Here is a 13,053-nt window from a genome sequence, read left to right as displayed (position 1 = left end):
TATGTCGCGTTAAAATTTGCGTCACTCTTGAAGTGTCACTTTTCTTACGAGCCTACCTTGTTGTCGGTATACCGTGATGCTTTTGATATGTCATATGACAGTCAAACAATTTGTTTCGTCGTATCAGTTTGACAGTTTTTCCATGAGAGATATTGAAAAGAGATATTGAACTTGAGATATTGAAAAAAAAAACGGAATAAACATAAAAATGACACATCAAGAGTGACGCATATTTTAAAGCCACATGTTAGAGTACAAAAGTAAGCATGCTGAGACCGTAGAGCAGCGTCTCAGTTCAGCTTGTGCGAAGATAGTAGTGACGACACATGTTTACGTTCAAACTAAATGTTTACATACGTGCTGAGCCTGCCTTGTTTTTTGTATGCCGTGAAAAGCATCCTATGATTGAATCAAAACTAATAAAGAGATCATAGTAAACCTGATTACTTGTATATTGCTACATATTAACTGTTGGGTGTGATATCATTTTATAACTGGCTCCATCCATATACTCCGACCAAATCCTGTAATTCAGGTATCCAACTCCATCCGAAAGAAAAGCTATGTTACCTAGAAAATATTCCCATTTATTTGCTTTTGATTTTTTTTAAATTTAAATTAAAATATTGGTGCAATCTTGATGAAATTATAACATGTAAAGAAAAAGTATCGAATTTGTACACTTTTTGACTATTTACTAAAACTGCAATATCTCAGCCCCAGAACAACATTTCTTGGATATTTTTTTATGAAAATATTCGCTATAAATAACTCTTTGTAGTATCTAAGTTTTTCCAAACGAGAAAAAATTATTTTTTGTGTTAGGATGAAGTAACTGCGAAAATTCGTCAAAAAAATGTGTATTTTTCGATATTTAAAAAGTTCTGCAGACTGTAAAAACGCACAATACGAAAAACTAATTCATGGAGAATATAGGCAAAGATCCACAGAAAAATAAAAAAAAATATAAAACGAATGGGTGACCCTCAAAAAAATTGTAAAAGGACCCAATATTTGATTTTTTTCCTAAAAAATGTTAATTTTTCAAAAATCGATCTGGCGCGACCTCTAAGCGATTTTTAAGAAATTTGGTTTGTTCTACAAAAATTATCCAGACAGGTATATCTTTCATTTCAGGGTTGAGCACCATGACTTTTTGAACATCGATTTTTTTTGGGACACCCTACTCTCGATGCTCTGCCAACCCTGAATGTTCCGATCCAAAGTTCCTCCTGGACTCCTGCTGACCAGCCAGCATCCTACCGAACGTTCCAACCTCCTGATGAATTCCGTCCGGCGCTACCCAAGACTTACGTGGCTGATCCATGATCCCACTGCGCCACGCGACTTATGGGGCTGATCCATGATCCCACTGCGATAACGTCGACGGCAATAACATCCCACTAAAGGCTACCTTACACCTCGGGAAAATTTTCCGCCGGATTTTGGTCCCCGTGCATTTTAAATGGGGCCGGGATTTTTATTTTCCGTGTCCAAATCCCGGAAACATCGCATATGCAAAAACACATGGGAAAAAAAATCCACGGACCAAATTCCCGAGGTGTGATAAGATGGAGAACGGAAATCGTTCCTGGGTCCATAACCTGTTGGCCAAAGGAAGGGAACCCCCTCACAAAGAATTACAACTATACTAGAGTTCCCCTCCATACACCACGGCAGGCTACTGACTGATACTTCTGCCAGTAGCTGCAGTTCTCTTTATTCAACAATAGGTATATACAATACATTCATAAGAATATTTCTTAATCTACCCAAGAGCAACTACAACCAACTGGCGCCTGTTTCCTATCCATCTTCGATCTACAGCGAAGCGTCGCACACTATCTGATATTCCAACAGGGTCGACCGATTTGGTTCCCGACGAATTTATAGATTGTTTCACCGAGCCTTATGGGACTTTTACAGGGGAGCTCGCCGACGCGATGCCAAACAAAATCGATAGACTATCATCGACTAAATCAGCGGTTCTCAACCTTTTTATTAAGAGCATTGTCCTTCATTAAGGTACTCCCTATTTGTTGCTGTAAATGAAAAAAGCATTACTTAAGACATATGACCAGGCTCACCAAAAAGATGTCTGAAGTTTTCGCTATTCCGTGAAGCTTATAATTCAAATTAAGTTTATACGTCATGCTTCGTAAAAAGAGGCTTACGACACTCTTGAAAGTAGCTTTCCACACCTTTTAAAAGAAACTTCCGAGCATCTTAAGGGCCTTGCGTTTGCAAGGGCACCATTTTCAATAATGAAGCTACGGTCAGCTGTCATCTTTTAATTCCGAGCCTTTGAAAGGAGGCTTCCGAGCCTCTTGAAAGGAGGCGTTAAAATAGTTAATTACTGATAAGAAAATTATTTTGAGCTTTTTAGTGGAATGTTTTCACCTGTCATAAGACGAGTTTATACAATCCCATTGAATTCCACCTCTTAATTGTATCTTGACAGATACGTATTTCGACCTCAAAAGTAAGGCCGTCTTCAGTGTCTCGTACTTGACTCGACTTAAGTCATATTCTAGTCGGCCTTGAGAGTTATTGGCTTAATTTTCAAAATGTTGGTGTACATTTCACTCCAAAATCGAACCTTTTAAAGAAGTCTTGGAGACCAATGATGTTATATACCAACTACCAACCCGACCAGTTAGTCATAACAATTATATCAATATGTGTTACAAATAACAATACTTGAAAAAATTTCTCTGTCAAAAATGGATGAAAGTAAATTTCACGATCGTCATAACTTGATTATAACATAATGTATTATGTTTATTTTACAAAAAAAAACAAAATTGCCAACATTTTTGGTACCGCCATCGGGGGTGACAATGGGTCATCGCTCTCACCGGCAGCCTGAAGGTCGTAGCGTAAAATCGTTCAAAAAGGTGTCTTATATTTTAGTCTTCTTGCTCTCAGATACATCCAATCCATTCTACAAGCATTCTAAGTAGTTGAAACAGTGACCCATTCTCACCCCCATTTGACCCATTGTCACCCCCGACGACGGTAGATACACAGAAAAAAAATCTGTGGTAAAAACTACTATTTTGTAGACTACGCTCTTAAAGAGGCTGCACTCATAACAAAGAGATGAAGGGTCAAAATAGGAACAGCGCATTTGCTGTCAAATCGGTTATTCAATCGAGCACAAGGTTATTAAAGGTAGGAGTATTGCGTCTCTTTGTTTTTAATCCAGGCTCGTTATACGCTCTGTTTTTAAAACTACCATGAAATTTCAGTAAATTTTACCATGGTATCAGAGAAATTCACCACTGTTTCAGTTCATGTGACAACAATCCGCATGGACCACAGTTGATTTTTACTGCGCGCATGGTAAAATCAAACGGGTTTGTTATCTGCTGAAAATCGTCGGTGCGTATTCTTAAAATAACCCTCGGAATGGTAGTTTAGACTACAATATTTTTTTGCGTGTAGGAATTGGAAAAAACGAAGTTACCACCTTCAGTATATCTTGATTTAATCGAGAAAGGCATCGTCACCGCTAGGTGGATTAATTTGGGTTTTTAACGGTTGATTTTTTTTTTGTAGGTGGTCAATGGTGGCCGGATGGCGCTTCCATCGATTTTGGTTGTGTTTGGGTAGGGTGACATTATAATGGTATATGGTAAATATATGGTAGCACCTTACACCTCGGGAAAATTTTCCGCCGGAATTTGGTCCCCGTGTATTTTAAAGGGGGCCGGGATTTTGATTTTCCGTGTCCAAATCCCGAAAACATCGCATATGCAAAAACACATGGGGAAAAAATCCGCGGACCAATTTCCGGATTTTGGTCCCCGTGTTAAAGGTAGCCTCACACCTCGGGAATTTAGTTGGCGGATTTTTTCCCCATGTATTTTTGCATATGCGATGTTTTCGGGATTTGGGCACGGAAAATCAAAATCCCGGCCCCATTTAAATGCACGGGGATCAAAATCTGCCGGATATTCTTCCCGAGGTGTAAGGTAGCCTTAAGGGTACCCTCACACCTCGGAATTTGGTCGGCGGATTTTTCCCCATGTATTTTTGCATATGCGATGTTTTCAGGATTTGGGCAAGGAAAATCAAAATCCTGACCCCATTCAAAATGCACGGGAAATCAAAATCCGCCGGACAATTTTCCCGAGGTGTAAGGTAGCCTTAAGGTAGCCTCGCACCTCGGAAATTCGGTCCACGGATTTTTTCCCATGTATTTTTGCATATGCGATGTTTTCGGAATTTGGGCACGGAAAATTCCCGGCCCCATTTAAAATACACGGGGACCAAATTCCGGCGGAAAATTTTCCCGAGGTGTAAAGCTAGCCTCACACCTCGGGAATTTGGTTCGCGGATTTTTTCCCCATGCATTTTTACATATGCGATGTTTTCGGAATTTGGGCACGGAAAATTCCCGGCCCCATTTAAAATACACGGGGACCAAATTCCGGCGGAAAATTTTCCCGAGGTGTAAGGCAGCCTTGCATATGCAAAAATACATGGTGAAAGGAGGCTTCCAAGCCTCTTGAAAGAAGGCTTCCAAGCCTCTTGAAAGGAGGCTTCCAAGCCTCTCGAAAGGAGGCTTCCAAGCCTCTTGAAAGGAGGCTTCCAAGCCTCTTGAAATGAGGCTTCCGAGCCTCTTGAAATGAGGCTTCCGAGCCACTCGAAAGAAGGCTTCCGAGTCTCTTGAAAGGAGGCTTCCGAGCCTCTTGAAAGGAGGCTTCCGAGCCTCTTGAAAGGAGGCTTCCGAGCCTCTTGAAAGGAGGCTCTGAGCCTCTTGAAAGGAGGCTTCCGAGCCTCTTGAAAGGAGGCTTCCGAGCCTCTTGAAAGAAGGCTTCCGAGCCTCTTGAAAGGAGGCTTCCGAGCCTCTTGAAAGGAGGCTTCCGAGCCTCTTAAAAGGAGGCCTCCGAACCTCTTGAAAGGAGGCCTCCGAACCTCTTGAAAGGAGGCTTCCGAGCCTGTTGAAAGGAGGCTTCCGAGCCTCTTGAAAGGAGGCTTCCGAGCCTATTGGAAGCAGGCTCCCGAGCCTCTTGAAAGGAGGCTTTCGAGCCTATTGAAAGGAGGCTCCGAGGCTCTTGAATGGAGGCATCCGAGCATCTTGAAAAGAGGCTTCCGAGCCTCTTGAAAGGAGGCTTCCGAGCCTCTTGAAAGGAGGCTTCCGAGCCTCTCGAAAGGAGGCTTCCAAGCCTCTCGAAAGGAGGCTTCCAAGCCTCTCGGAAGAAGGCTTCCAAGCCTCTCGAAAGGAGGCTTCCGAGCCTCTCGAAAGGAGGCTTCCGAGCAGGGTTGGGAAAAATCAAATTTTCGAAAAATCGAGAATGATCAAACTCACCGGCGATTTTACTTTTAAATTATCAGCGATTAAGAATCGTTTGAAAATCGGATCTTGATTTACAGCATTTACCGTTACATTTTGAACTCTTTTTCCTTACTAGCATGAAGCTATGACGCCAAATAGAAGATAAAACGGGACTGTTGGCAATTAGCTATTATTAGTAAAGATTAATGATTGAATGAAAATTCTGTGTTTATTATCGTTTGAGTACAAAATTTGAGAAGTTGTCGCCGGCGACAACTTGCCTACTGTTTTCACGTGAGAAGTTTTCACATGAAAATTGCAATCATGATCGTCTGATAATGATTAATCACAACACTGCTTCCGAGCCTCTCGAAAGGAGGCTTCCAAGGCTCTCGAAAGGAGGCTTCCAAGGCTCTCGAAAGGAGGCTTCCAAGCTTCTCGAAAGGAGGATTCCAAGCCTCTCGCAATAGGCTTGCAAGCCTCTTGAAAGGTGGTTTCCGAGCCTCTTGAAAGGAGGCTTCCGAGCCTCTCGAAAGGAGGCTTCCAAGCCTCTCGGAAGAAGGCTTCCAAGGCTCTCGAAAAGAGGCTTCCAAGCCTTTCGAAAGGAGGCTTCCAAGCCTCTCGAAAGGAGGCTTCCGAGCCTCTCGAAAGGAGGCTTCCGAGCCTCTCGAAAGGAGGCTTCCGAGCCTCTTGAAAGGAGGCTTCCAAGGCTCTCAAAAGGAGGCTTCCAAGGCTCTCGAAAGGAGGCTTCCAAGCTTCTCGAAAGGAGGCTTCCAAGCCTCTTGAAAGGTGGTTTCCGAGCCTCTTGAAAGGAGGCTTCCGAGCCTCTTGAAAGAAGGCTTCCAAGCTTCTTGAAAGGAGGCTTCCAAGCATATTGAAAGGATGATTAAGCTCTACAAATAGTTATAAACAGTTTACCTAGAATAACCTTCCTTATTTTTACAGAAATCACATATGCCAAAGAAAGCACCAATTCCGACACAATTCAGCACACCAAACAAACCAACATTTCATTTATAATTTTTTTTTTAAATGTCTGACTAGTGAGTAATAGTGATGAAATAAAATAACCTATCCTGCAGAACTTTTTGATCACTTACCTTGATTACTCGGACTTCCTGGATGTTCCGGAATGTTTCTCGATCTGAAAATCTCAGAAACCACCGTTTCCATACCACTAACCACGCCGTCCACTACCAGGACGTTAGGCAAGAAGATTCACGCTTCGATTGTGTGCTGTTCAATAGATGGTCTTCCTTCTTCCCTTTCACACTCTATCGTTTCATACTTGTTCGCGCCATAGCGAACGGCTTTCAATCTGTTGATTTTCAATTATCTTTCGATTACCTACTCCCTCATACTTTGAGTAGAACTGACCGATAAAGCCGATAAACAAATCATTCATATAAATAAAAAAATATTTATATGGGAAAAATCTAACATTCAATAATTTCATCAACTATTGGATTCGGCTTCTGGTGTTGGTCTATGTTTCTAACTATTCCCGCATAGGATTTCTGCTGACTCCGATTCAATCTTTCTGGACAGGAATTCTTCCGGTGTCCTTCCGATTGACACACAAAGCATTTTTTTAGTCGCATTTTGCATTATAGAAAATCTTTCCTTTCCTGTTGCATACCTCAATCGATGACGGAATATCATCTTCAAGGACAGTCCACAAAGGATCTTCCGGCATGGAAGGCACATCGATCTTTTTTTCTTAATCGGGGCAATGTTCAATTACTTATTCGAATGATAATTCAATGATCTTCAATAGAAATAAATAAAAAAACTTTTTATTATTCAAACAGTTTTGTTTTATTTCATATACCAAACTATGAATTGAGAAATCGTTGGTAAAAAGGTTTGGACAGGGACTAATTCTCGGGGCGATTGGCTCCATAAACCACCATAATGGGGTTTCAGCGGTGGTGATTGGGGACGAGAAAAATACAAAGGAGTAATGAACAGTTTATAATCTTCTGATACATACGTCTAAATACATAATAAATCTCTACTGTTGCTCACTAGTCTACAAGAGAGTTATAGAGAAAGATATATGGTACTGACTGATTAAATAGCACAGATTAAATGATATTTGTCGCGTAAAACGTACGATGACACTTATTAATATAAACCACTGATTATATTTACGAAGATACAATTGCGTATGGATGATACAGATTGCCGCCTACACTGTCGTAATCAGAAACTATATGCGTAATATGTAGATAAATATGTTTGTTAATAGCTGCTTGCACAAGCTGCGCGCGTTGTATAAATAGGACGAGAATAAAACAATTCGAACAAAAGGACAAAAAGAAGGAACCTAAACTACAGTTTCTCGTCAGGAATCCCCCGGGGCGTTCCCGTTGATGGCAGTAGTAACAGTAGCTGCATCGTTTCCATTAGTGGGTGTAACATTGTTGGTGGTTGGAGTGGTGGTAAGACTCGTCGTTTCTACTGCCAGTGGGGCTTTGCGCACCAGAGGTGATCCTTCCAGCGGAGCTTCTTCCAACGGAGAACTCGAATCTTCATCACTAGAAGATACCAATGGGGCAGTAGCACCGTTTGTGGCCGTACTGGATTTATGTGGAGCAGTTTCCACCACTTCTTTGGTTACCATTTTTCGATAGGCTGCACAGATGCATTCGCAAACAAAGCGATACTGACTCTGTGAATGAGGAGATAATTTTTAATTTATATTTCATAAGTACTCAATGTCTCTGTTCCACGATACTTACCACGTTTTGTACCATACAAGCCCTTTGATCACGCATTGCCTGAACTATATCCAAAGGGTAAACGGGTTCTTTCACTTCCATCAATGCGAGTGCCGTATCCATTAGAATTAGAACCCCTGTTCGACCGATACCAGCGGAACAATGAACAATGATGGGGGGATTTGCTGCACTGATGTATCTAAAACAAAAAAAAAAAAAACAATCAGATACAATTACAAGTGTAAGCATTTATGAGAGGATACACTTACTGATGAACTGATGTTGACGAAGGCATATCGTTTGGACTTTCATCGCTATCCGTATGCAAAATCCGTCGCTCTGATGAATCCAAGCCCCCATTTTCGTCCATCGTTCTTAACTTGACGTTTTTTAAGCTGGCTTCGATCTCCTGCAAAAGGGTGGTATTTCGCGCGGCACGTACTTTTTCCGTGAATTGTAGAAAAAGGTCCGGATCCGCTGGTACTCCGTGATCTGGCCAAGCAAGGTATTGCATATGCTGGATCGTTCTGGTTTCACCAGTCTTCTCATCTGTCAGCACCAAATCTCGAAAAACGAAGCTTCCTGTTTCGTCCGGTTTCTCGTTTAGGCATCTGATGGAGAATCCTTCAGATAAGGCCAAAGGTTCTTCGTCAGCCGATGGCCAATATTGGTGACATTTGGGTCGCCCTCGTTCCATGACGGTGGTCAGCATAACCACCAGATGGCTGCTTTCTTGTTGAACCATTCGCCAAAAATCGTTCACCGTGGTTGAAAGAGGGCCCTGTGTAGCAATGTATCGGTTGATTGTTCCCGTTGGTGGAATTTCCATGTTTACGTAGTTTGCGTTTATGTAATCGCCGCTTTCAGCATTCAACAAAACCACACGAGTGCAATCATCTTGAAAATAAATAGAACTAAATTTAGATTCATTGTATAATACTTTTTAATACTTACAAGGCGAAATATCCCTGTAGCGGTTCTTGTTAAGATTGTCGTTCTTCCTAGCTTCTGTAATAGCTAGATCCGCATTTTTTCTGTACATCTGCTCGTACTGTGCAAGCAATGATCCGGACGCCAATCCGTCACTCAATAAAAGCAACGATTGCGTAAACAGCTGATCGCCATTCAGTTCGCCACGTACGATATCGTTTTCTTCCGGAACGTACTGATACAGTGGTTCCTCTTCCGTATAGTCAACTAAGGCATTCGGTTTCAGCGTTAGCATAAGCTCGCCTCCCTGCCGCGAGGCACGGATCAAATTCACAACCTGTTCGTGCATCATGGTGCCAACGTCACGCCCATTGATCATTACTAATTGGTCGCCTTCGCAAATCCGTGGAGTGCTTTTGTCTGCCGGCGTGTGGGGCGCCACTCGGGACACCTGCACAGGAAGATTCAAATCCACACCACCTTTCACGTTGAACCCGAACCGGCCTTGATCATCGGCCACTAACCGTATCGTTACAAGACCTTCTTCCTTGGGTATACTGTTTTCTGGATTGTTAATACCGTTGTACGCGGGGGGAGAATCGAACATTGTCGGAATTTGTGCATCGTATGTTCTTGCACAATGCTCGATGAATGTGGGACTGAAATGAGGATCATGATTATCAATGAACTGGTTTGGACTGAAGTTTAACAAAACTAACTCATCACTCTGCTGTTCCCAAGCTTTTCTCGGAATCGACGGCGTTTTCGATGTAACTTTGTCATATGTCCGGTTTCCCTTGGTTAACGACAATAACGACAGTTGATTCTTATTATTCGTGGTTCCATTAGTGCTTTCGTTGCCGGAACCATTAAGCAACGGCGACTGAGGTTGAGACGCCGTCAAAAGACGTTTACTGGGCGAACGGATGAATATTTTTGCAACTTTACCACGCTGCCGGCTTTCTTGTACAGCTTGAAGCTCGGTGCGACCGGAATAATGGAACCTAAAGAATTACGAAGGTTAGATAGAAAACAACTCACTCGTCTAAAATATAGTGTCACCTACTTAGAACCTAGAGTTAATGGCAGGAATCGTGGTGATCGGTGCGGTCTTTGCAGACGGAAAAACGAGTGATGTTCGACACAAGCCTTCCACAGTGACTTTGCGTTGCGATGTGCGCCCATGTTGAACCCAAGCAGTGTGTCGTAACTCTCCGACTGTGAACGTGATTGGTGTATATTTGTACTAATTTTATAATTAAACTTATCGAAGCTTACCGGTTCCCGTCGCAGTTGGATGAAGAAATCTTTTCGTTTGAATGACACTTTCACCATCTTGGACCAGGAGAAGGTGTTAATGCGAATACCGTTTTGGTAGACTAGTAATCCTATGGATGATACGCCCAGGTTTAATACTTTTCCGGTCGAGTCCTGGAATATGCAACAATGTTAGAAGGCAAGTATGTCGAGACGAAACGTGATAACTCACCGTTGCCTTGTGAGAATCTATCCCGTACATATCAAGTCGTTTGGCGTGCTCAAGATAGTTGTATTCGGCATCCGCCGGTAGCTGTCCCCTATGAAGCTTGTGCAGCTCCGATATCCGATGTTCCAACTCTTCGTTTTGTTCCGGCAGTAATTGCATATCACTGAGATAGCCATGCGTATGTTCCAATGGATTGTAATCGCCTAGTTCAGCTGCAATCCAAGACAGAATTAAAACAATTTCGATGCAAATATAAGAATTACTTACACTGCACGGTATAACTAGCGAGCAGACAGGCGGTGTTCAATGCCACTGGCAGCTTCCCTTGAAAAATATCCCGTTTTATCTGCTGATAAAACTGGTATCTCGTATACTCTTCACACAGTCGGCTAGGATCTGTGATGTAAAACTTCACTCTAAAAATCAGTACCGGACTGATGTCACCCGAGAGTCGAACCGCGTTCCACTGCTTCCGGAATGGCTTGTTCGGATCAAGCCATCGCCCAGCCTCAATGGAAATTGCGGTGGCCTCGCTTCCACCGGTGCTACCGCTGTTGCCACCGGAACCGTTCTTGTCCTTTTTGCTGCTGCCGTTGGTGGCACATTTCGGCTGAAACTGTAGCCCGAAGTAGTCTCGCTCCGATAGTTCCAGATGCTGAAATACCAACTCAAGCAAATCCGATCCCTTGGCCTTCTTCTCTAGCTGGAAGGTGTGAGTGGTGTCATCGAGGAACAGGACGGTCACCGCTTTGGTTTGGGATTTCTTATCGCGCGCCAGTTCGGCACTTCTCACTTTATACGTTCCACTGAAACCACCGATTCGAACACGCTCAAGCATAGCGTCTGGCCATAGCTTGGAGATTCCGTAGTCGTTAGGAGCTGAAAGTGGAAATGAAGTAAATTTAGTTGCATAAGTGTTGAAGAATGAGAATATGTATAATTCATGTAAATAAAATGACAATGGTTTGATTCCATTAACGATTTTATAGGAATAATTTGAAAAATCTTCCGCTAAGTACAACTTAACTATAATGCCATATAAAATCTATACTGCCGTGAACCGCAAGTCAGTCAGTAACACGCAGGGTTTCGACTTTTCATTTCGATCCGAACCATTTGGGCAGCACCCCCTATTCCCGTCAATAACGTTCATTACTCGAGCGCATTACAGCCGAACTATTTGTTTTTTAAGTACATAGTTAGCTTCTGTCGATATCTAGTGATGTACAAAAAATCAAGCCATTTGGTTGGACCGCGGTCAAGTTATTGACGTTGCGGACGGAAATAGGGGGTGCTGCCCAAATGATCCCAATATTTACTTTTTTAAGCCACCAAAGTGTCGAGCGAAATGGATAAAATTTTGGCTAATTTTCCCAATATGAGGTCCATAGGTAGATACTTTTTTCAGCCCACTTGGGACAAGTGCCTGTTTATTTCGAGCATACGAATAATATAAAGATGGGTTGCTGTTTGCTTGGTTGCAACTTTACTTACGTTGAACGAAGGCAGCATGCAAACGAAAGCAGAAAATCAAAACACCTGTTCTCATTTCAAAACGTAAACAATGCGTTAGGTTCTTCTTCTTCTTATTGGCATTACATCCCCACACTGGGACAGAGCCGCCTCGCAGCTTAGTGTTCATTAAGCACTTCCACAGTTATTAACTGCGAGGTGCTTAATGAGGCTAACACGATGATACCTTTATGCACAGGGAGAGAGACAATTTCCAATCCGAAAATTTTCTAGACCGGCACCGGGAATCGAACCCAGCCACCCTCAGCATGGTCTTGCTTTGTAACCGCGCGTCTTACCACACGGCTAAGGAGGGCCCCTCGATGATTGTGTTGTATGCGTTAGGTGCAGGGTTTGAATCCAAAAGAGAATGGTAAAGTTTCTCCCTTATCGTCTTTGTATACATATACGGTATGTAGCATACCGCGAGAGATTTCTTTTGCAAGCTGTTATGATAAACAACTAATTCGGGAGGCTCTACCTCATGATAAATTTGTTTTAAAAAGCTCCAAACGCGGGGAGCACTGGTTCTGATGATGCATTTCAACTTGTTCTACACAGGTCACGGCCGGAAACTTACTTTAAATTGAGCGTGATAAAAAAATCTTAACTAAGTTTAAAATAATCACCCTGATTTATTTGTTACCCTTTCTCTAGTTATTGTACCTCACTTATGGCACAAACAAAATTGGATCGATGCCACCAATAACAAACCACAAACTTCATAATTGGTGTCTACAATGATGGACATAAACTTATTATAATCTCAATAATTGAAGGTTGTTCGAAATTAGTATATAGCATGAGTGTTGCAATAACGGTATAGACTCAATCACATTCAAATAGCCACAAAAGGATATTGAAAACATGGCATTTTCCAAAAGACAAGAAAAATTCTTTATCTACTCTGCACCTCGAACTGTAAACCTTTGAATCTGCAGGTCCTGACACTACCACATAGCCCACTCTAGATCAATACCAATGGGTTGAGTATACAGAATGACATTACTCATAACTCATAGTCAACTTTGACTCCAAAATCCCCATGGTAGTGATCATTTTCCTATCGAAGTCTCGATCTCCAATGGACGTAATCAATCTGTTGATATCGATCTCTC

General features: G+C 42.3%; 1 protein-coding gene across 3 annotated transcripts in view; it reads right to left on the bottom strand.

Moving 5' to 3' along the window:
* Positions 1 to 7,245: 7,245 nt before the first annotated feature.
* LOC134218500 (tyrosine-protein phosphatase non-receptor type 4) overlaps positions 7,246 to 13,053 on the bottom strand; it is a 34,984-nt gene continuing 29,176 nt past the window's right edge. For 2 of the 3 annotated variants that reach the window (XM_062697594.1, XM_062697595.1), the window contains exons 2-9: positions 10,691 to 11,302; positions 10,427 to 10,635; positions 10,216 to 10,368; positions 10,004 to 10,155; positions 8,962 to 9,941; positions 8,277 to 8,904; positions 8,029 to 8,206; positions 7,246 to 7,958 (exon numbers count right to left, since the gene is read on the bottom strand). In XM_062697594.1, the coding sequence (XP_062553578.1) occupies positions 7,632 to 7,958; positions 8,029 to 8,206; positions 8,277 to 8,904; positions 8,962 to 9,941; positions 10,004 to 10,155; positions 10,216 to 10,368; positions 10,427 to 10,635; positions 10,691 to 11,261 (3,198 nt within the window). In that variant the 5' untranslated portion in view covers positions 11,262 to 11,302 and the 3' untranslated portion in view covers positions 7,246 to 7,631. The remainder of the gene's footprint in view (positions 7,959 to 8,028; positions 8,207 to 8,276; positions 8,905 to 8,961; positions 9,942 to 10,003; positions 10,156 to 10,215; positions 10,369 to 10,426; positions 10,636 to 10,690; positions 11,303 to 13,053) is intronic. The other variant, XM_062697596.1, reaches the window with a different exon arrangement.

This window comes from Armigeres subalbatus, chromosome 2 (genome assembly GCF_024139115.2).
Source record: "Armigeres subalbatus isolate Guangzhou_Male chromosome 2, GZ_Asu_2, whole genome shotgun sequence".
Classification (NCBI taxonomy): Eukaryota; Metazoa; Arthropoda; class Insecta; order Diptera; family Culicidae; genus Armigeres; species Armigeres subalbatus.
Note: the sequence above shows the minus strand (reverse complement) of the source record. Positions and strands in the feature narration are given on the sequence as shown.